The sequence below is a fragment of the Martes martes genome (genome assembly GCF_963455335.1).
Source record: "Martes martes genome assembly, chromosome: 11".
Taxonomy (NCBI): Eukaryota; Metazoa; Chordata; class Mammalia; order Carnivora; family Mustelidae; genus Martes; species Martes martes.
The window spans coordinates 21464084-21487542 of NC_137899.1; the positions used below are offsets into that span (position 1 = coordinate 21464084).

The 23459-nt window shown below is 51.2% G+C and overlaps 1 protein-coding gene across 1 annotated transcript in view; it reads right to left on the reverse strand.

Annotated features, from left to right (window-relative positions):
- CDHR3 (cadherin related family member 3) overlaps nucleotides 1–23459 on the reverse strand; it is a gene marked incomplete at both ends in the record, with an annotated part of 56635 nt that overhangs the window by 8561 nt on the left and 24615 nt on the right. The window contains 10 exon segments of the mRNA XM_080818183.1: nucleotides 824–1074; nucleotides 2841–3012; nucleotides 4975–5201; nucleotides 6611–6709; nucleotides 7594–7705; nucleotides 8935–9106; nucleotides 14442–14631; nucleotides 16402–16550; nucleotides 21129–21233; nucleotides 21626–21720. Of these exon segments, the coding sequence (XP_080674309.1) occupies nucleotides 824–1074; nucleotides 2841–3012; nucleotides 4975–5201; nucleotides 6611–6709; nucleotides 7594–7705; nucleotides 8935–9106; nucleotides 14442–14631; nucleotides 16402–16550; nucleotides 21129–21233; nucleotides 21626–21720 (1572 nt within the window).

The window sequence follows — 23459 nt, forward strand, 5'->3', positions numbered from 1 at the left end:
TCTCCCTCTCTAGATCGGCAGCTCTCAAACTTTAGAGCACGTTAGAATCCCCTTGGAGCCTTATTAAAATCCCAGACTGCTAGGCCCCCACTCCCAGAACTTCCGATCCAGTGGTTCTGGGGACGTGGCTGAGGACTCCAGGTTCCAGTTTCTTTCCCTAGAGGTCATGGTGATCATCGCAAGGGCAATATTCTGGGGGTGGACCTAAGAATTTACATTTCTAACAGGTTTCCAAGTGATGCTGCTGCTGATGGTCTAGGGACCACTGATCTATTGGAAGCTCGTGACAGCCTAGATCATTTTTGGCTTGTTCACCAAAGAGCTTGGCATATTATAGGTGTTGAAGTGATATTTGTAGATTGAACCAGTGAATTTTTTTGGAGTGGGGGTGGGCAGTAGGGTACAGGTTGGTGCATAGGGACTCTTCAAAAGAAGTGGAGAAGAGCATACAAGCAGCTGCGTTTATGGACGTTGACTCGCAGTGGCTCTTAAGAGCAAGCCCAGAAGTGATTGAGACAGTAGCTGCTGGCCACATGTCCATGAAAACTGACTCCTGTGCCAACCATACACAGTCAATACCTGATCTGTCACAAGCCAGTGTGGAAGTGCACATTCTTCTTAAACAACACAGGGAACGGTAATGGTTCTACGAATCCAAGGTCTCCCTCCAAACTTTGTCTACCACCCCATGACTACTCCAGTCCAGTCCGTAGTTGGAGCTCGTTGCAACATCCTAGCACCTCAACTCTTTTCAGCCCATCCTGTATTTCTCCTGGGTCAAGGGGCTCCATCCATGTGTATCACAAGGTCCCAGAGCCCTTACCCTGGGGGTTGTGGTGACAGTTGTGGTGGGGTGAGGAATGACGCTAATACTCAGCGTCACCGTCCCTGTTTCAACACGAGCCTGAGCTTTCTTCCTGCCAGACAGCAAGTTGTCATCAGTTACATAGACAAGTAGTTTGTAGTCCCAGATCTTGTCAAGCCCACTGGCGTAGTCGAAGCGTGTCGCAAGGAGCAGGCTTGTAACGTTGGACCCAGCGTTGGGAGAGAAGGTGAAATGACTGTTGATGTTGCCTAAAGGCGGTATGATACAAGGATTTGGGGAAAAGAAAGAAAAGAGAGTGAGAAAAGGGTTTAGACGAAAACCACATTCCATCGTTTCCTCAAACATCCACGCCTCAGTTGTTGGCTGTGTTTCTGACACACCAGAACCAGGTCAGTGATGTGACGGGGGCCATAATGACACCAGAGATCTCATGGGAACAGAAGAGCTCTTGCAGGGCGTCTGGGTGGCTCAGCCGGTTAAGCATCTGTCTTCAGCTCAGGTCATAATCCTGGGGTCCTGGGGTGGAGCCCCTCATTGGACTCTCTGCTTCTCCCTCCCCCTCTGCCTCTCTCCCTGCTCATGCTGGCTCTCTCTCTCTCTCACATGTTCTCTCTCAAATAAATAAAATCTTTAAAAAAAAACCCAAAAAACCAAAACCAAAACCAAAACCAAGCTCTTGCTCACAGTGAGGCTGCAGCAAGAATGAGGTAGAAAAGAATAGCAGCATGCCTGTCCCAGGAGAACAGCTGCCATCTTTCTGGGCATCAGGTGGAGATGTAATAGTCCTGGGGCAGCCTCTCTAGCCAATCCTCATAGCCAGCGTTTGTTTGGTAACAGTGTGTAACTCACACTCAGACCCGCGGGGTGGGGGGAGGCAGGGAGAAGATAGAGGAAGCTGCGTCTCCAGCCTTAGGTCAAATTCACTCCATTGTCTTGAGTGGAACCTAGCTGGCCACCTTGGTGGCCACAGCGGTGGTACCTCCTGGCTCGCAGGGGGTCATGGTCCCAGGTCCTCCTGCGTCCACCCGGGACCCTCCTCCCCCACAGTGCGGCTGGGGCTCAAGCCTCCCAGCTTAGAGCGCCTGGGGCAGAAAGGCTCCCACCCAAGCAGTCCCTGCTCAGTCCTCTGGTGGCTCCAGACTCATTACCGACGGCAAACCAGTAAATGGAGCAGGAGGTGATGCAATTTTTACTCCCTTAGCAGCGAGGAGCTCCATAAAGGCCTGAGGGTTCTCAGTACAGATTATTTCCATCTTCCGTGACTGCTGTCGGAGGCGGTCTCTGCCCCTGGGTTTTGCGCCACAGACTGCTCACAAGGCTCCCTACCCTCGGAGTTCCTGCTCTGCTGGGGCTCGGCGGCAGCCGGGATGGATTTGTATTCTTTTCCATGGAATTGCTCTGCTTATTTGGGTTTCAATCTCTGGCCTCAGCACTTCATTAGATGAGCTATTTTGTTCCCATTTCCTTCGAGGGGTGCCCTTTTTCTTTTTCTCCCCACGGTGGTATATTTTTAAAGAGAGAAAGTGAATGGAGCAAAAGAGAATTCCTGAGGACACGTTTCAGAATGCATTTAATCTATTTAATCTATTATTATCCAGAGAGAGGACTGGGATTCCCTGCCCCCACTGCAGGCTGGTGGGAAAAGAGGTGGTGGAGGAGGGGGACCCCCCAAATTTAAACGATACTAATATGGTTCATGCACCATGGTGGGTGGGAATTGTGAAGGGTGGGGGGTGCCATCCGTGGGGTTCACTCTTCCTGGGGCCTTTGCACAACCACAGACGGGAGTCTGGGAAGACTTAGGTGAGATGGGGAAGCCAGAGGACTTGGAGGTCCGGGACCATTATGCTCCTCAACCTTGCTTCCCTCATTCAAAATACCCCCCTCAAAACAAACACACACATACACACACACACACACACACTGTGCTCCATTCAGTATGTGAGCACACAGCCCCTTCTCCCTAAGCAGCTGCTGAGGCCTCTAACACCAAGAGTCCCTGGAAACTGTGTACCTGGGCCCATGGAGTAACGAAACGACCTGGGGCTGGAGTCCAGGTCGGTACACGTCAGCTTGAAATTCTGAATGTTTGTGCCAACTTTCAGATCCACTGGGATGGCCAAGAAATAAGAGTCTGGCATACAAACTGGCTTTTCATCGTTTTCTTCAAGGATGTTCACAGTTACCTAGAACGGCAAGAAGGCAGCCATGATTACCAGCCAACGCTCGCGGAGAACTTAGGGTACTTGTGGTGCCCTGCCCTGGCTCTCATGGAGCCTCCCCGGAGCTGGACGATGTGATTATTCCCATTCTCCGGATGTGGAAGCTGAGGCTTAGGGAGATCAGGTAGTGGACCTCAGGGCGTCCCATTTGGTGAGGGGCACAGTTCAAGCAATTTGATCTCGGGTCAGTCCTATTCCAAGTCCTGGGCTATTAACCTCTGTTCTGCGAGTGTGTGTGCTCTCATGTACATAATAAACATGCAAATTCACTTACCACCCCACCCACAGGCATCTAAGAAACATGGGCTCATCCCCCCAGGATGCAGCGTTGTTTTTCCAGTAATGATGACGAATTCGAGGTGACCGCCTGTCGTCCCTTGTCCATTGCCCTTTCGAATTGGAAGTTCTGTCTTTAACTTCGGCATATAGAACACTGGTTCTCCTGCTTTCGCAGGCTCGCTCCAGACCAGGTGAATTGGACTCCCAGGAGGGTAGGGCCCAGGCACGTTTGTAAATGTTCTCCAGCTGATTCTAATATGCAGCCAGGGTTGAGAAGCACCGGGATGGAAGGAGTCGACATGCCTAAGCCAGGATCTCATCTGTGACCTGGGCTATGAGCACCACACGAAGCCGGTGGCCTACCCTGCCACGAGCAGGAGCCAGCCTCTTCTGTTTCCTTGTCGTCTTTTATGCCTGGTGAATTGGAATATGGACTGGGACGCCTGCCAGCACGGAATCCTAGAACATCAGCCCTGAAAGGGACTTATGTGATCATCACCCTTTTTAAAGGCTTATGAATTTTGAGTCGTATTCATTCTACCTTTGAAATTTGGGGATTTCAGCTATTTCTGAGCCCGGGAATAAATTGAAATGTTCACTCCAGTTAGCTCCCAAAGTGGACTCCATTCATTTTTTCAAAAACCCAGCCGAACAAACACGACAATTATCTGCGACTTAGCATGTCGTTCGCTCAGCAACGCTGGGCCTCGCACATCATTAAAAACATGTCCCATTAATTCAAAGCCAGTCATCAGAGGAACTGGACTGTTCAGGTGATGGGTTATCAGGTGACTCTCCATTTAAGAGAGAGAGAAATTGGGACACAAAGATAAGCCTTGCTCAGACCCCCTTGGAAAATTGGGATCAAAGCTGAGAAATGAACTCCGTCTCCTGACTGAACGGTCGTTCTCTGGATCACACGGGGCTGCCTGCCGCTAGCCAAGAGTTCGTTTTGCCTCGTGTTCCTTCACTTTACTAATGGGAAAGACCAAGAAACAGTTTTGTCCTTGCGGCCATCATATTACCTCCAGGTAATTTTAACCACGGACAGCACAGACTATTAAACCCTTGTTACTCAGAGTGGCCCTGGACCAGCTGCATCAGTGGAAGTGTGGAAATGTGTTAGAAATGCAGATTCCGAGGCCCACTGAGACCTGCTGACTCAGTGTCTACTTTTAAGCAGATACGCAACACCACGGTTGAGAAGCAGCCCAGCCCTGGGTCAAGCCACATCCTGTGAAGGTCTACTCCATCTGATGTGATGTGGGGAGGGGTAGGAACACGGCAGAACTATTAGCAGCAGAACCACACCACCCTTCTGGAAGCATGCATCTCACCACTAGCCCACTGCCAGAGCGAAGAGAGATCTAAAGGGTAATGGGAGGAAGCCGGCGGCACAGTGGTCGGTCATCAATCTTGGCATGCCTCCCAGCCGTCCACAAACTTGGACCTATGGATGCCACTCTTTGTTTCCTAGCCTGCTGGTTGTGTCCAAGTGTGGCGTCCTGGACACCACGAGTCACTTCTTACATCTGCAGAATGTGCCCTGTTAAGATTCCTTATCACTACAGCTGCACCTGGAAGGTGCCAGAAGGATCCTAAGTCAATCGGTCGGGCTGGTGTGAACACACCCACGGCCCCACTCACAGTGACCGAGCTGCTGTCCTCGCCATTGGTGGCCTGGATTCTGAGAATATAGATAGGGGTCGTTTCGTAGTCTGCTCTCGTCACCAGCTGGAGTTCTCCCGTCTGGGGGTCGATCCAAAACATGTTTGGGTACTGGAGGCCGGATCCTCCCGTGGAGATGGAATACACAACACTGCTCTGGGGGAAGTCTTTATCGGTGGCATGCACTAGTCCAACCCGGGTTCGAGCTGGAAGAATAAAGTGCCTGAGATTAGTCCCGCTTGGGGGAGGGGGAGGGGGAGGGGAAACAACAGGAACCCACACCCCCACCGCCACGGGCAGACAGAATTTTGGAGGTCTCTCTCCTCTTCAAATTCTGTATATGTCTTCAGTTCTATTAAAATCAAATTATGCTAATGAATACACACCAGGTAACTGGCCCTATGAGCCAAGCCTTTATACAGACTCCAAGCAAGCCAGTTATCACGTGATCAGAAGCAACACCGCAGAGAACATCCTCACACCTGCTCGGCTCACAGCAGCGTCACCTAATGCCGTGCTGTCTCTTTCAAATGTTCCGTAATGAGCGTGAATCACTCTTACGAACAAGATGACAAAGAAAGTTCTTAAAAGGGTTTAGCAGCGATGACGATCGACTTTTAGAGGCTGTTCCATTTTGCTTATTTGACAATGTATGTTGGTGGGGCTGCTGAAGTTCTGGCCGGCCCCTTCTGTAGATCTTTCTCATACACTGCACTCCTCGAGGGTGGAAACCTCTTATTTAACTGTACTGCCCCAGGGCTAAGTGCTCGACCCCAAGTAGGTGATGGATAATCGCGATATGATCTGTGAAGCATGAGAAGCCAATGACTGCTGCATCTGGTAGCCACTGGATAAGGTATAAGGAATTAAAAGCATTCTCATCAGAGACTTTTTGCACTTTGTTTAAAACTTAACCCCAGGAAATGGAGACCATCCTCAAGACAGATAATAATATGGAGAAGAGATCACTGTCGAGGGAGTGTTTGGGTTGGTTGGCTGAACAGAGAAGAAGAGGAAGTATCCATGAGTAAAGGATCAAAAGCAGGGCTGAAGTGGGATTATACTGTGGGTAACGGTCCCCCTTTGAAGTCAGGGGAGATGGGGACTCACGGAAGCTGGAAGAGAGGAAGGACCTTCAGAAACCCAGATGTCGACAGAGGGCACCGAAGAGGCCTCCAGGGATTCCCGTTACGGGCGAGAATCTTTATGTTGTTTTAAATGAAGGAAATCTACAAATGGGAAATCTGTTCTCTATTTTTACATTTCAATTCTCTGCTCGAGCCGGATAAAAATCACAGCGGAGACCGAGGGAAAACAGACCACAAAAAGGGAAGATGAGAGGAATCAGGCACGCAGACAAGGAAGCATTCAGGGATTCGGAGAAACACGGCTTAAACAATAGTTTTCAAAATCTAGGTTTCATCTGAAGAGCTCCTCAGCAGTGAGGACAATTTAAAAAGAACCAAGAGATGCAACAAACACGAATGAGCCGTGAGTTGCCGTGCGCAAGCCCTCTCACGGCCCCTGAGCTGAGGGCAGTTTCCACTCCGTGGAAGGCGCGTGTGGATGACAGTCCGTGGATAGCACTGCCCTCAGTGTCCTGTCGCCTTCTTACCTGGCCTTAATTCTGACACCTCAAATACGTAGGACGGCCTGTCGAAGGCAAGAGGAAACTCATCTTCGGGCTTTGTGAAGATATAAATGTAGATGTTGTCTGAAAGCAGACACAGGAAAAAATTAAATTGCAACACACATTTATTTATTCACCATTTTTAAAGAACCTTCTGTGTCCCAGGCTCCGTGCAAAACGGAGGGGATACAAGGTGAAGACGACCCATGGGTCCTGCCTTCATGATGCTTAGAGTAGTTAGCGCCTTTGGCTGAACATGGGTGCAGGTCACCGCGGACACCGGAGGAAGGGCAAGAAGCTGGCTCATAGGGATGTTTAGGGTTACACACGTGGGCCAGGGTGGAGCGGGGGTACAGGGGCATGGGGTGGTTCTGGGTTCAGAGGTGGAGAACTGCAGGCCTGTCTCAGGGAAATTGCAGTTTTGGAAAAGGGTTGCTTAGAGATGGGCAACCAGAGCTGAAGCCAGAGAGTTAGGCAGGGGCCAGAGATGAGAGCCCTTGTGTGCCAAGCCAGAGTTTGGACTTGAACTTGACAGCTGCGGGGAGACACTGGGAGGGCTTCCAGAGAAGAAGTAATATAATGTTATTTGCATTTCCCGAAAATCACTGTCAGAACGTGGAGGGTGCACTGGAAAGGGGCAAGACAAAAGCCAGACGGAAAGATCCTTAGAAGGCTCTTAGTGTTGTAACTGAGCCAAGAAAGGGAGGTTCTGCGTTCGAGCACTACTAGGGGAGGGGGGGCGGGGCAGGAGGGGCAGCAGATCCTTGCGATTTTAGGTGACACTGAAGAAAGGACTCAGAGACAGATCAAAAGTGTCTGGCAAAGGACAGGAGAAGGTGGGACTGATTCCCAAGTGTTCGGGTTTTTGAAGTCTGCTTTTGAACACAAGTGCCTAGCCCAATACTGAGTGCTGCCTGACACAGTTTTGCTGTTGCTACTCAAAGATGCTTCATGAAATAAATCAAAACGATACTTGCTTTTATAGTAAGGAAGGGCAACGTCCTGCACCTGGATTATCACGGTGTACTTATTGCCAGCTGCTAGATTACTTGAATTTTCATAATCTAGGTCACCAATCAACTAGATTAAAACAGAGATATCATATTACACAGAATAAACAATCCTTTTAATTGACAGAGACACTTACATGGACTGTTAGTGGATATGTAAATTGCAAAACCTTTCCTATGACGCATTTTGCCCGTAAGAGGAGTTTTAATAAGTTACATCCATATCTTTCCCCACTGTTAGAGAATTTATTCAAAAGAATTTACCAGGAGAGAGAATCTATGTTTAAAGATGTTCATCAGGCACTATTGCCTAACAGCATAGGCTCAAGACTTCAGGTTAGTTGAAGAGAAGCATGATATAGAATCCTATAGGCAGGGATGTTTCCGTCCTTTAAAATATTTATGCATATGTGTATGGAATATAAATAAAAATCTATGCATAGGGAAGAAGACAAGAGGGTAACATAGCAAAATGTTAATAATGGTTAACATTGAATGGTAACGCTGTTCTGTGTTTTCTACATTCTGCAGTGAAGATGTATTAATTTCCTAAACAGAAAAAAATAAAAATTATTTTTTAGTTGACACGTGTGCATAAAATTGTTAAGACTTTCTTGGGGGCAGAAGAAGGGCTTGAGATGGGAGGGGTGGAGAGAATGCCTAGTGGGTTGCTTGCTCTCCCTGAAGCTCTCTATCCCTGATGCAAAGACCTCCCCCCCCCTCAGACCGCTCTGCCTTTCCACTTCCCTCTCCTCCTTCCCCAGCAGCCTCCAGCGGGAGCCCTGTAGGTAAGGGTCTTGCACAGCTCACTGGGACCTGCCTTTCATGCCCCTCCGTCTTCCAATTCTGCTCTTGTGCCCCTGTGGAGATGCTGCGGAGGGGGGCATCTACACACTCCTACTCCCTCAGATCCCACAGTCAAGGCGCTGGACTTTCTCTCCCTCACACCCCTCTGGGCCAGAGACGAGCACTCAAGTAAACCAAAGGGCTGGAGCCCAGAGTGCTAATGTGACCGTGACCGCGAGGGGCACACGGAACAGGCACGCCAGCTGCAAGCTTTGCAGGAAAGCATCCAGTCCTTAGCACCCCAGGCACAACTATGCATAACAAATGATTCCTGGAACTTGGGTAAAATAAAGAGCGAATGGGGAAAACGGAGTCACTATTAAGTTTGTCAATTACAGTCGCTTTGAGAGGGAGTTACCTTGGAAATTTCCCTCTACGGGGCAGCAAAAGCGCTACGCATGTTACACCAGCCTCCCCAATGCCCTTTCAATGATGCAATGACCATTCACTGACCACGATTTTCCCAGAGCCAGCTGAATCCTGTGAAAATCTGCCGCTGCTCCCCACTCCAGATGGCGTGGTGAAGTTGAATTGGTTGTTTGGTGCTTTGCTGTCATCATCAAAGCAGAACTTGTTCAGGTCCAGAAGCAACGTCCCCTTGGCTGCTCTTTCAGGCACCATAATGCTGGTGAAAAGACACGATTCAATATTTTCCCCAACAAATGGTGATTGAGTGTTCCTCCTGACATAGGCCCTAGGCTAGACACCTCTGCTTTTAATTTCAGTTCAAAGCTAGTCCATGGTGACGGCAGTCATCACCTAATGGGATCCCTGCTTTGCCCTTGCCTCCTTTCAGACTCTTCTTAACACAGCAGCCAGAGGGATCCCGTTAAAACGTTGTCAGGTCACGCCACTCCTCTGCTCCTAACCCCAAATGGCTGCTACTTCACTCCAAGTCCTCACTTTGATCTAGAGGCTCTTCAGGATGTGCACGCCCTGCCTCGCCTTGCCTGTCTGTACTCTTCACTCGCTACAGTGCTCTCTATTGGCTCCCGCCACCGGGCTTGCGGGTGCTTCTAGAACTCTTCCTCGGTGCTGCCAGAAGTCTGGGCTCAGGCCATCCCACTAGCTGTGCAAGGCTCTCCCCACAGACGCCCACCCCGCTTGCTCATCCACTTTCTTGAGTCTCAATCAATGTTGCCTTCTCAGGCAGCCACGCTGGGGCCCCTCTCTCAAATGTCAGCCGCGCCTGCCCCTTGCTCCTTCTCTGGCTCCCCCCATTTATTTTAAATTCCTAGCACGTATCCTTTTCCCATCTACTACACAGTTACTCATTTATCCCATTTGTCTCCTGCTTCCCCCCTGGAATGTAAGCTCCATGAAGACAGAAATCTGTCTGCTCTCTTCTTGGCACACTTGCTAATGTCCATCCATTGAGTGAATGGTGACTCGGGAGACTAGCACAGCCGTGAAGAAGGATAAAAGAGAAACAGAAAACCTGCCCTGCCAGCCAGGGGTTTAGGACCAGGTTAGAGAAAATCGCCGGGTGCCTACCCACCTTACCTCCCATGCTTTGCAACTCGGGATTTCTGCCCCTTGTGTTATGATGTCAAATGGCTTTGACATCATAAAAGGACCCCCTAACACGTTAGTGTCATTCACCCAAGAGAGCTTCATCAAGGGTGGAATTCGGGGCCCCAACCTCAGCTGCCTCCAGTAGCACAAATGAGGAAATTTGCCCACACCCCCGGAACTATCTGGTCCAGCCACGCTCGCGGGGCGGGGAGGGGGGGAGGGTTGGGGGGGTGAGGCAAGGAAATGTGATTAATCCCTTCAGGCTTCTGTTCATTCGGGGACTTGACTGTGCCTCCAAGTTTCAGGTTTCCCATCTATAATCTAGACATAAATCGTGTCACCTTTGCTTCGTAACAAACCAGCCTAAAAGGTAGTGGCTTAAAACGGGGCACTTGTTATTTCTCGCAGTACTAAGGGCTATCCTTGAGTTCTTTGGGTTCTAGTCTCACTTGGTTCTGGTCTCTGCTGTCTGGCTGTTCGGCTGGGGCTGGCTGGTCTAGGATGGCTTTGGTCACATGTCTGGTGGCGGGTCGGCAGTAGGCGTCTACTTCCTGCTGCCGATAATACTCCAGGCTCTTTGCATGGACATCTCAGGTTCCCAAAAGTAGCAAAAGAAGGCAAGTCCCATGGACGCACACCATTCGAGCCTGGGCTGCATCCAATCTGTGAATGTTCCTGCGGCCAAAGCAGCTGACACAGTCAGGTCCAGATCCAAGGAGTAGAAAGAGAAACCCATCCCTTGATGGGAGGAACGGTATGGCTGAGGAATTTGTGGCTGGTGTGTGGTTTGGTTTTTGCTGTCTACCTCGGTCAGTTCTCTCTTATGAAAAGGTATCGTGGCTGCCACGAGAATGTGTCCAGAAGACCCTCAAACAAGGAACGTAGCTGACCACATACCCTAGGCTGCTGTGCTCTGAAATCCACTGCTTCATAGGCAGTGAGGCCACGTGCCTGCGGCCAGGCGTCACAGATGCTAAGGCAGGCTCATTCCCGTCCGAGGACAGCTGACTCTGGCACTAGGACTCCTTGATGCCTAGCCGAACCTTCCAGAGCCTACCCAGCGGGCTAGAACATTTCTGCCCACCCTCCTTCCCACTTCCCTACGCTGAGGCCAGACTTGTGTTGTGGTCTCATGACTCTCCCAGCCTTGTCTAGCTCTCCCCCATTTTCTTCCCAAGAAGCGACCCCCTAATAAAACACAGTATTATTTATTATATCAGATGGTTTGGCGGATCCAGACCCTGGTTCCGACTCTGGAAGCCGGAGTGCTCCTTCCTCCCAAGAATCCCCCATCCTGCAGCCAGACGTTCCACGCGCTCCGCCTCTCGGGGCTGCCTAGCATGTTCTTCTCATTCTTTCCTCCCTGACGCTTGGAATTTTCCCCCCAAACGCATGACTTGGAAAACCACTCCCCCTCATTCATCAAGGCCTGCCTCAAAGGCCGGCTGCCCTTGCTCCCAGGCATCTGACCACGTTCCCTCCCTGCGCACAGGTGACTGGCCCAGCCGCAGTCTGAGCCCGCTGACCTTCTCCGCCTCTGGCTCACAAACAGCTTGCCAAGCGCTTTCAGCCAAGCGCAGGGCAATTTACAACCAGAGCAGGGGCTGTCTCGGCGCCTTTGATGCCTCCATCAGGCCCTGGGCTCATTCATCACCAGCCTGGGAAAGCTGCAGGGTCCTCTGTGCTAGGGGCTGTCTCCGTCTCCAGGCTGGCCTGAGCGCCTGCAGGACCCTCGTGACCCACGGGGGCAGGTGGGGGCCGGGCACGCAGCCACCTGCCTCCAACCCACTGGGTGTGGGCGCCCTCCCCATCTCTTCCACCTGTTCTCCCAAACTCCCCAGCAGGGACCATGCCGAAAGCCCTGGAGAAGGAATAAATATTCAGGGATGTGTTGTCAGAGCTGCTGTCAGTCCTCTTCTGTTCGGTTGGGACCCACCTGTGTGCTCCCGCATGGTGGGAATGGGGAAGGTGGTAAGGATCGGGGGTGGGCGATGCCGGGTCAGGTTTTCCAGCCAGCGGAGTTTCTGGAATAAAGATTTCCACCTCCCGAGGCTGCAGAGGAAGGAGCCCCTGCAGAGGATCTGCCCCTCCTCAGATCCTGGTTTTCACAGGATGCCTGCAAGCTGGAAAAGCCCAGAAGCGGGTCTTGAACACTGTTCAACACCTTCACGGATCAGTGCAATTAGTCTAGTTTCTGCCTGGCATTGACCTTCAGGGCTAATTTGGAGAGATTATCAAGAGCGGGACTCTGCAAGGGGTGGCCTGGACAGCCTCGGATCATCAGACTGTAGTTTTCCCAACCAATATGGAATGCGGTCTGCAGGCCACACATCAGGGGAGCGGGGACCACGCCGGAAGTGGACCGGGAAGGGAGGAAATGGACAGTGAAGCGTGGAGACAGCACGGTCCTCACCAGTCACTGCTTCCCAGAGTTCTTACCCCTCAACCCACGCCCTCCACCTCTCAGGGCAGGGGGACGAGGAAGAGCAGGAGGGCCTAGAAGGGCAGAGCACGAGGACAGGAAATGCCCCCAGGCCCTAGAACCACTCAAAGATGCTAGGTTTAGATTTTCAAAGAAAGTAGAAGTGGGACTCTGCACAGCATCTCGACTCCATCCCCAGGGCCCAGGCTCGGTGAACAGAGGTGGGCTCCATTTATGGGGGGATCGTGTAGAAATCACAGCCTGAACTACCCCCCACCCCCGACAAGCCCCACCCACCAAACAGACTCTGAGGTTAGGGTTGGGATGGAAACCTATTGCGTGGTCAAGGCTCTTCCTGACTTGATCGGGGCCGCAGCAGGAAGCAGATGACAATTTCGGATGATTCTAGGAAGGGTTTGGTAAAGGGCTATTACAAAGGTGGACACAGGGTATTTATGGAAATCCCCAGGGATGGTGCAGTATCTCAGAGCCCCTGAGGGCCGAGTTCCCTTACCTCCTCCTGGCCCAGAGGAGCCCCAGGAGGGAGCAGTTCCTGAAGCCAGAACAGAGACTGCTGTGTGCAATCCGGGAACTTCAGGAGGCAGAGGGACTTCTCTAGCCGACGGGCAGGGGGCCAGGGGGGTAAATACCCTGACTTTACGCTCCCCTTCGCTCTAGGGCTTCCCAATGGCCAAGCAGAAGCTACAGGGCAAGGGAGCCAATTCATATCATTTCCATACTCCCGGGGCGCAGAGCAGGGTGGGGAAGTCTGGAAGCTGGATCTGAAGGGGGCAAAGAGGGTCTGTCTAAACCTGGGTTTAACTGTTTCGCTGCCAGACTCCAGGCCACACTGATTTTTAGCATCGTGCTGGGCTCGCCCATTGAGAAAACGGGGAGACAATCATAAGCGTAATAAAGGAATTCATAGTTCTATTGCCAACCCTCAACAATCTTTGTCCTTTGTCCTACGGTCCTTTGCATGGCCACACTGTGGATTAGATCTGTGTCCAAAGTCTCCTGGAGCTTAAAAAGTGACCTTGCAAGACCTATCAAAGGTCACCTCAGAGGAAGACTCTCCACGGGGACATCTTAAAGGGGGACATGCTCTGGTCTTGAGCCTTGTTTCAGACGCAGGGAACGCTCCAGCCAGCATCACTGTGGGGTGCCCTCCCACCCCCACCAGGAGCCACCTTCATGGTCCCGAGAAGCTGGAGACTAGCAAGTAGGAAGCCAAAGAGATGAAGCCAACCCTGGGAGCGACTCGGGTGGCATTTAGACAAAAGAGCTAGTAGAGAGACAGTGTTGTTTGCCGAAAGGCATATTAACACAGAATCACGAGGGACTTTATTTTTAAATAACACCCAAGAGGTGTGACACGAAGCATAGGTCAAAATGTACAGAAGAACTTGTTTCTGTATTTTTCCCCCTTTCCGTTGCCTTTGGTTTACCAGCATTTAAGTTGTGTAAGGTGAATTCGAGGCTTTGTTTTGTTTTAAGTAAATACATGGTATGATTAATTCCTATTACTGGCGATGTGTTTCTCCGGAAGCTCCTAGCTACTAATCCTAAGTCTCAGGTCTCTATTATAACCGCTAACTAACAGCACTGTCTGGCCACCGGCGGCAATAAAAAAAGAAAAGGCACAGCCCACGGGGTCTCTGTGGTACGTTTCGCCAACAAAGATGAACATGCTGCAGGAGGGAGCAAAATTTAAAAAAAAATTATTTATATATATATGTGTGTGTGTGTGTGTGTGTGTGTGTGTGTGTGTGTGTGTGTATTTTGCCAGAGTACGAAGGTGCAGAAGGGAAACAAGGAAAAAGAAAGAAAATGAAGAGAGGGAAGAGGAAAGGATCAAGACAGGAAAACCTGTCTGCGAGATCGGACACCGCAGGTGGGCTGCTGTTATGGAGACATGTCCCAGATGTCCCTGATTCTTCGGTTCCTGCCAGAGAAGCCGAGGAGTTGGGGCCCCACGGAGCACTGGGGTGGGGGAGGGGCGGTGCCCAGCCCGTGAGTATACCTGAAGGAGGTCTTGGAGCATGCGGCCGGGTTGTCATTAATGTCCTCCACGATGAAGGTTATCTGCATGCGATTCTCTTGACCCCCCGAGGGTCTGTCCTTCACCAGAACTTCCAGAGAAATGGAGGGATTTTGTCTTAATTCACCTGCATCTCGGTCTAGCCTGTGGGCCACGTGGATCGTACCTGTCACTGAGAAGGCAAAAGTGAGAACACGACTCTTCGGAGACTTGGGGACAGTTGGAAAGATCGTTCTGGTGTGAGGACTGGCTTGCAAGGAAAATACCCTCTCTACAAACACGTTTTTAAAAACTTAGGTAATTTCCTGTATTGGACATCGATTGGGATGCCCGGCCTGACCCTTCTAGAACCTGTTGCCTCAAACTTCAGGGTTGGCCTTGCCCGCTATAGGACTGGCAGGCAGCCGACTCCAGCTTGACCCACTGCGTTCTCTCACTGGAGAATATGTCACCGAGACCCACCAGGCAGGTTAACCGTGGAGCTACGGATCGGGGGCTAGAACCCTTGCCACCGTGGTGGACGAGGCAGCGCCAGTTCCCACCCTTCCAGTGACCCACACACTTGTTCTCATGGGATCACCAGGATCCTGTTGGTAGATCTCCCCTATCTGTTCTTTCTCCTCTCATGCCTGGTTTGGCTTGCCTTCATTTTTGTTACTTGCAACCAGAGTCTTAATAAAGATGCCCCCCCAAACCACTGCATTTCTTAAAAGTTGCATTTGCAGTACTAGTGTGAACAGAATTCTAAACCATGGTTGTCCATGCTTACACCATTAGCTGAGTGAGGTCTTTGATGACAGGACTAGACAGTGCTCAGAGATAGAGCACGATTATTGCCTAAGCCTGCCTCTCCTGGGACCAGGCATCTTTCACCGTTAAGCCGATGGGGCAAATAACACATCGTCTTTCTGGGACTGTCCAATGTTTGCCTCCACAAAGTCATCATGTAAAGTGAAGTCCTTTGGAAGAATGTGATAGGAACTTACAAGGTGGTATTGCCTAGGAGTGGTCTCTTGGGTCACAATCTTTGGTCTGAATCCACTTCGTACCCTGAAGACAGGTCATTGTCTTGGACAAGTCATTTACCCTGTCCAAGTCTCTCTCTTAGCCTTAGTTCCCTCATCTATAAAGTGTGGGTTACGATATTTCATTGGGTTGCTGTGCTGAGTTGAATACTTACAATGGAATATATGTGGGTCACTTAAGATAATACCTAGCATATGGGAAGACCCCAATAGAAGATGGCTGTCCTAGGAGGGAGAGCTCTCCTTTGCACTGACACACTTAGTTGGGAAGATAACTCCCAGCAGCCCGGAGATTGCTCTAGAATGACGCGGTCCAGTGTGGTAACCACTAGCCCCACGTTTCAGCGCTTGAGATGTAGCTAATCCAAATGGAGATGTGTGGTCACTATAAAATACACAGCGAACTTACAGACTTGGTACAGTAAGTGATAATGTCAAATACGTCATTAATAACTTTAAGATATTTGTTACACTTCATGACAATATTTTGGATATGTTGGGGTACCTAAGCTGCCTTATTGAAGATAATTTCCCCTGTTTCTTGTTACTTTTTAAGAATGTGGCTACTGGACTTTAAACTTACACACATGGCTTCTGTCCTGTTTATTTGTGGACAGTGTTGGTCAGAATCTTCTTTTCAGGAGACTCCCAGATACCCTTAGGGTAGTGAACTCACCCATTCTTACACCTGCGTCTAAGGTGGAGGAGGGACATAGCTGGTCACCTTGGGACCCTGTTCTGTTTCCCCGATCCCAATCCCAGCTGCTTTTAATGCATCTGTTACCCTGATGTGTTAACGATACTCTCAACAGAAGGGCATGCCCCAGAACAGAAGACAGATGAAATATTTGTGAAAGAATCCAAATGGCTGAATGAAAGGGTGCACAGGAGGGTGAGAGTGTGTGTGTGTGACTTACACTGGTTGATCACGAAATAGCGGTTAGCAGTCGTTATGCTGTAGAGTAGGAAGCCGGTGAAACCCTTATCATCGGGGTCCTCCGCAGTGATGTTGGCCACAATGGTGCCTGAAGCCAGCTCCTCAGCGATCGTGTACACTCGAGCCAGGCTGAGCAGAAATACAGCAGACACGGCTCGTTTTCAGGGGCACGGGAGGATGGAGTCTGTGGGGTGGGTATTTTGGTTTGCGCTAAATATAGCCCCGAGCTTCTGAAGCTGCATCCGCAGGCTCTGAGAAAGCAGTCACCGCTGAAAGGAGGGGGGACAGGCTTTTGAGTTTCCAAAGATCACGTCCCCGCGGCTGCCACCATGGACAGTGGCCTCGACCTCTGACGCCACACCCACCTGACGCCGATTCACAACGGCCTGGGCGTTAACGTCTTTTATAATCGGGATGCTTGGCCGATCCGGCCACCTTCTCTCCCTCTCCGATTGTTGTGCAAAAGCTCCCTGAGTGATTTTAAAAATCCATCTGGACACAGGTTCCTGGCTCATCCCCTGGCTGCCACCAGAAGCGATGGTCAATAAACAATAAGTACTTTTATTTCTTCTTTGTCTTCTTCTGTCTTGCCTGCAGAAGCAGAATTGACGCACAGAACCTGCACACCTTCCTGAGTTGCATTTCTCATAAGGTCAGTTCTCTGAACAGAGACACCAAGGTCACTGCCCTCCGACGGTGACTTCTTACGAGATAACCCCACATCGCCGACTCACCCATCTTCCTCCGGCTCCACTGCTTTGGGGACAGGATGATAGTGAGGCAGATAGGTTCCAAGTTTTAACCACACGACTTAGGTAAATTGAGTAATTTTGAAGGCACCAAGGGAGGCTTATTGTTTAGAATAATCCTGCAGGAAATCCTTCTGCTGAGGGAAAGTCATTTCAGTGGGACAAATCATCACCCCCTGATTTACCAGTTTCCTAAGTTTGGATTTTCCCTTCCTCAAGAGGGAAACGTTGTATCTCAGGTCTAAATGATCGCATTCGTTTGGTGAGCTCAGGATTTTTCTGCAGTTCTGTCTCATCCTCCTCGCAGAGTAGATGGGACCAAAGGGAGGAGAAAGGAGGGGGAGAGGGAATGTCCAGCTGATGTCAGACCGAGGCAGGCCGAGAGGGGCTGCGACCAGGCCCTCCCTCACCGGGGTTCCTGCCTGGGTTCTGGGTCTTGAGGTGACCCATTCTTGAGGTGACCTCCTGTCGGTGCACTCCAGTGTGGGGGACAGTCATCTTGTTCAGGCCAAGAGGCCACCCAGTGCCCCCCTGACGCTGCCCATTGATCCACTTACTTGCCTGACGCCTTTCTCGGTGAATCTGGGCTGCGGCCCATCGTGGGACAGGAATAGGCAAAGGGGAGTGGGACCGAGGAGGCAGGGGGTGGCAGGAGCCAAACCCAGAGCGGGAGGAGAGAGGGAGGTAGCCCCAGCTCCCAGAGCTGTACTAAACCCTTGTGTCCCTGATGTGAGAGCCTCTGTTTCTAACGCATTCTATCTTTTCTTTGGTTACTTTGAGAGGCTTCCGTTGACTTCGAACACAGAGACTGCTACGGCTCCTGGGCCACCTTCACCCCTTGGCCCCGCTGCTCCCAGTGTGGTCCCGGCATGTCTCACAGGTTCCCCTGGAGATTCTGGATCTGAACGCAGAACTCAGGCCAGCTCTGGACTGCAGAATCAAGAGCCACGTTTTCCCAAGGTGACCGAGGAACTCGTCTGCACTTCAAAGTTTGAGAAGAGCTCTTATTGCCTAGGAGTGGTCTCTTGGGTCACAATCTTTGGTCTGAATCTGCTTCGTACCCTGAGGACAAGTCATTGTCTTAGACAAGTCATTTACCCTGTCCAAGTCCAGAGGTGACAACCCCAGACACCCAGGCTGTCCTAGGACAGAGGACACCTTGGGAGGGGACTCCCCTTCTTCCAAGACAGTGGTTCTCAGTTGGGAGTGACTGTGCTGTTTGTCACAAGTGGAGGCAGGGGCTGCTACTGGCCTCCAGGGGGAGAGCCCAGGGGTGCAGCTGCGCCCCATACAGTGCGTGGGTCAGCGCCCACCGCAGGGAATGTCCACAGAGCCGCTGCTTAGGGCACGCCGTTCCGCAGGCTCCTTTGCCCCCCCACCTGGCACTCCAGGAAATCAGGTCCCATGAAGGGGACTGGTCAGGCTATCTCTTAGGTACACCATTCTCTCCTTGGCTCACCTGATAGTGAGCCTGGCAGAAGGCAAAAAGTCTTTGGCTTATTTGGTCTGGGGACCCAAGACCCAAGTGTGTATAAAATTACATTTAACATAAGGGGGGGGACCCTCAGCCCACAGTTAAGACCTATACAGCCAGGGGCCCTGCGGTCAGCCAACGGGGTCAAGCTCTGATACAATTACATCCCCATCCCCCTACCTTCTTCCTACTGCCCATCCCCCCATAACACCGGGTTACCAGGGCCCAGGGGAGGGGAGACAAGGGCCAGTGGCCACACTCACGCGGAAGGGCATGAATCCCAGAGGATGGCTTCAGTGTTACGAATGCGTATGCAGTAGGTGCATAAAAGTGTGCGTGCACTGCGAGGCACCAGGTTGAAAACGATGGCGGGAAGATACCGAAGAAACGGGCAGTGGGAGAGAGACCGCTGGAGTCTAAGGTCAAGTGCTCTGCCAAAGCGGCAAGCAATGTGCTTGCTCCGTAGAGGGCAAACAGAAGTCACGTACTTTTACAAGAAGGTGCTCGATTCTACTAATAGCAGGATCCGCGAGTACACAGCGGGAGGCCACAGAGCATTCAGGGGTTTGATCCCACACAGGGGTAAGACGGTGAGCTCTCCGCCACAGAAGGGGTGTTCTCTTTGGCTGTATTCAGTGCGGGGCTTTACCAGCTAGTAAAGCTAGGAGGGTTGTTTCCACATTCCGCAGCTGAATCAGTCTGAGGGTTTAATTGTGTTAATTCTGAATTAACTCATGGCTCGTCCTGGCACTGGTTTGGAAGGGAAAGAAGGATCATGGCTCAAGGGAACCAGGAAAGCCCTCCACGTCAGTACCTACTTTGAAAGCAAGCAGACTCTTGCAAACCACGGATGGCTGAGGGACAAGGTCGACTTTGATGAGCCCGTGGGTGAAGTCAGGGCAGCCCCCCCGCCCCGGGCCTTCCAGGGACAGACTCTTGCAGACATCCCAGCCAACACCCGTGGATCACTGTTTGACCTAAAGCCCGATGACTTGTTACGAAACGGTTAAACAGTCACACAGACCTTTTGTCTGGCGTGGAGCCTAACAGGATCATTTCTCAAACCAAAAAGGAGAACCAGAGTTCCAGACCCATCTCTGGGGGCCCCAGCAACCAGCCAAGGCCACTGTCCAAACCAGACAGTCTGCCCCTTGGGAGAACTTACTTCTCCCTTTGCAACCCTGTTAGCCTTCTTCCCCATGTCACAGATTGGAACAGGGGGGCGACACGGCAGACCTCATGGCCGTCGCCTGCCCCTGGGGGTTGCCGATGAGTCGGCATTGCTGTGCCAGCGAGTACTGGAGTCTGAATCCAGGCGGGGATGTCACAGCTCTTTACGAATCACCTGTGCTGGGCTCCCGGAGGAACCCGTCCGCAGAAACAGATCGCGTCATCCTTCCGAGCTTCACAGGGCCACGGGCGTCGCTGGAAAGCCTGACACGGGCGTGTCTGCTGCTCTTCCCTCCACGTGGACCCCCAGCCCCTGGGCTGCAGATTGTTCACATACAGACTGTTCACATCCAGAAGTCTCAAAATTGTGCTGTGTTTTGCCAAACGGGACTGGCTTAGCCGGTGCGTAGGGCGGCCTTATACCTGCCGATCGCAGAAGACTTTTGCAAATGTTCTACGTAGTTCTGGGGCCTGGGGCCTTTCTGTTGGTGGAGTCTCCCCAACTTTCTGTATTTTACTCACAGCCACGAAAGCGGTTACTATCACTTACCAGGCTGGTGATTTCACTGTTCACTCGGGCTGGTTCCCGAGCCCAGCTCAGCAACGGGGATGGGGCGAGTCTGGCAAGCAGTAAGCTGGGTGGTTTGCAAGTCATATTCCAGCTCAGAACCCCAGCTTCCCTCTGAGATCCCAATCTATAACAGGCTTGACTGTGCCCTTTGGGCCTGGGCTGGTGCCAGGCCCGTTCCCCCAGGCTGCTCGCACCAGACTTACTTCCCTACCTCACCTCTACTGCCAGACACCACCAGATCTCTTTTCTGGACCCATCATGGCAAGAAGAAATCTAGAACATCCCACCGCGGGCAGGCCTCTTAGGCACCATTGTCAGAGACCTCTCCTCAGTCAGAGAGGACACCGTTCTGAGAGTGGGCTTTATAGAGCCTTGACTGATGGCGCGTGCCCTTGAACTTCACTATTATTCATGCTGGACATCTATTAAATAGTACCTGTCTTGTCGTTACCTCCTACACAGGTCCAGCGGCCAGCCCCGCACCAGGGGCGTCGTGTCCAGCCCCTCTCCGCACTCCCCACCATACCCACAACCCCATGGTGCAGAGGAAAGGGGAGCAAAGCTGGCAAGGGCATGTCCGGAGGTCAGAGAAAAGACACCGAAGATCTCAGGCCTCTTGTCTCTCCTCCAGGCCAGGGCAAAGGGCATCCCTCTGGCATATATTAAATGCGTCTGAGAAACCCGGGCCGCCCAGAAGGGATGGCGGCTGTGGCCCACGGAGCCCTACACGCCCTCAGGCCTACCTGGTAAAGCGAGGGACTTCATCGTTGACGTTCACAATGTTCACCTGGAGCGTTGTGGAGGCTTCGAGCCCTTGGCTATCTCTCACTCCCGCAACTAGACGGAAACTGCCAGGGAAACCCCCAGAATGAGGGACTCAGGCTTTGCTGACACTACCTCAAAGTGGAGTGGGGGGGAAATGGGGTGGGATGAGGGGGGAAGGGTCTGCCCCGTTCTGCCCACCGTCCTCCAGATGCACATACAGAGTCAGAACTGCTAGGTCAACCCTTCCTTCCTTGTCTCTACAAACCCATGCCGCCCTTCTTACTATGTGGAGATGAAGGTTTGCGATGGGGAAGGAGGCCTTCCATATCATTGCCTTAGTCCCTCTTCCTTTTGGAGGTCTCCCTACCCTCTGAACTCAGCAGGACGACAGCAAAATTTGCTCGGGGCCTCCCTCGCTTCACCACGCCTGCTCCTCGACCCTGAGACTTCAACCAAGGTCATTGGCAAAGGCTACCTTTTGTGTCCTGCTTCAAAGTCAAATTCTGTTGTGGAGAAAAGGGTCCCATTAGCAGACATCCTGAAGTTCACTGAGGAGACGATCAGGAAATACTAAAAAACAAAGAGAAAAAAGAATGTAACTGAATGTATCTCTTCTTCTTTCTCTGGGGAGACTATTTCGTTCCATTCTTGTTTTATATTCTTGGCCCATGGAACATCCTTCATGCTTCAGGATGAGGCCCAGTGCACAGTTCTCAGACTCAGTGATCCTTGAAGCAAGAAAGTTCTGCATCTGCTGGCCTGAGCCTCTGACCTGAGAAGCCACACTCTGAGGAGATGGTCCCTGGGTCCTGCTTCAGTGACAGAGCGAGCATGAAGGCTCCCGGTTGAGGCACCCTGCTTCCGAGTCCGGTCTCCTTTTCCCTGTCACCGTCTCTCACTTGTGCTTCTCAGGATAATGTCTGGGGTTGAGTCCAGGTCTTGGCTTTGACCAGCACTTTTTAAACATGGCTACCATGCGTTAAGCAATTAAGTCGATACTAACGTAAATAAGAACTGGTCTCTACCCCTGGAACAATTTATGATACAGGAGGGCGCAAAAATGTTCACAAGCATCATTCCCTGGCATGATGGAAGGGAAAAGTGAAGGGACAGGAGTGAGAGAGGAGAAAACTTAGCAGGACCTCAAGTCCAAGTTGGAAGCTGGTTTGTAGCTACGAGGGCTGTTTCAGTCTGATCTCAGGTTTATGGCCACTGGTGAATTCTTTCTGCCTCTTGGGGGTGTTGAGAGTATAATCCTTTATGGCTCCCAGTGCCCAGCCCCACTCCCTTGATGACCCCTGACTAGCCACACTTGCTCTGACAAAAATAAAAGCTTATTTGCACAGCCCCCTAAGGGCAGCCCGTGGGAAGACCACCCCCGTGCTATCCAGGCGTGTTCACCAAGATTGCTTCCTCGCCGCGGTGATGACGTCAACGAGGCAGGTGAAGGACCTGGATCGGAAGAGCTGAGTCCAAGTTCTGGTCCTCACCACGGGATCTGGGACAGGTCCCTTCCTTGCCTGTCCTACAGGGATGATACCACCAACTGCTCCTCTATGTTATCATGAGGGTTCCATCGGAAGCCACACTGGAAAATGCAAAGCACCGCTTCTGTATTTATAGCCATTTATCCCAAAGGGCTTTAAGGTTTGAAGTTTTGATTATTTCCTACCAGGATGAGAGAGGATCTATCCTCCAGGCCTTAGATCTCTGGATCAGATAATCAGTGGAGTTTTTGCTATCAGAGCCACAGCCCCTGAAGTCTAGAATCAAAGGAAACGCCAGCCAAGGCTTCCAACCCAGCGATTTGCTCTGTTGTGCGTTCGCAGCTAAGCTCCCCATAGGAGAAGAGCGAACGCACAGAAAAGAGATTAACGATCCCATTTGGGGCCATTAGAAGGTTTTAAACCATTTTCCTAATTGTAATAAAACATGCTTTCTACACACAAAATAGGAAAGACAGAAAAATATAAAAAAGAAACTCAAGAATAGTCACCTGTAAAATCTTACGATTTTCACGAATAGCCCTCCGTTCTTTTCTATGCAAACGTACACCCTCCAAAAAAATTTTGAGATGATGCTCTGGTCAAAATTCCATTCTCTTGTTCTTTCCCTTTGCAGCTTCAGCCCTTCCCCGTATTCTTAACTCTTCCTTTACAGCCCAGTTGGTTAATGATGGCACACATTCTACTGTAGGGCTTACTTTACTAAGTCGTTCTTGCTGGTCCTTTAAGTGGTTCTTACCCATTTTTAAGGAGGAATGGGCAACACCAAGGAACACCCTTCTTCCAGCCCCCCAAGTTGTATAA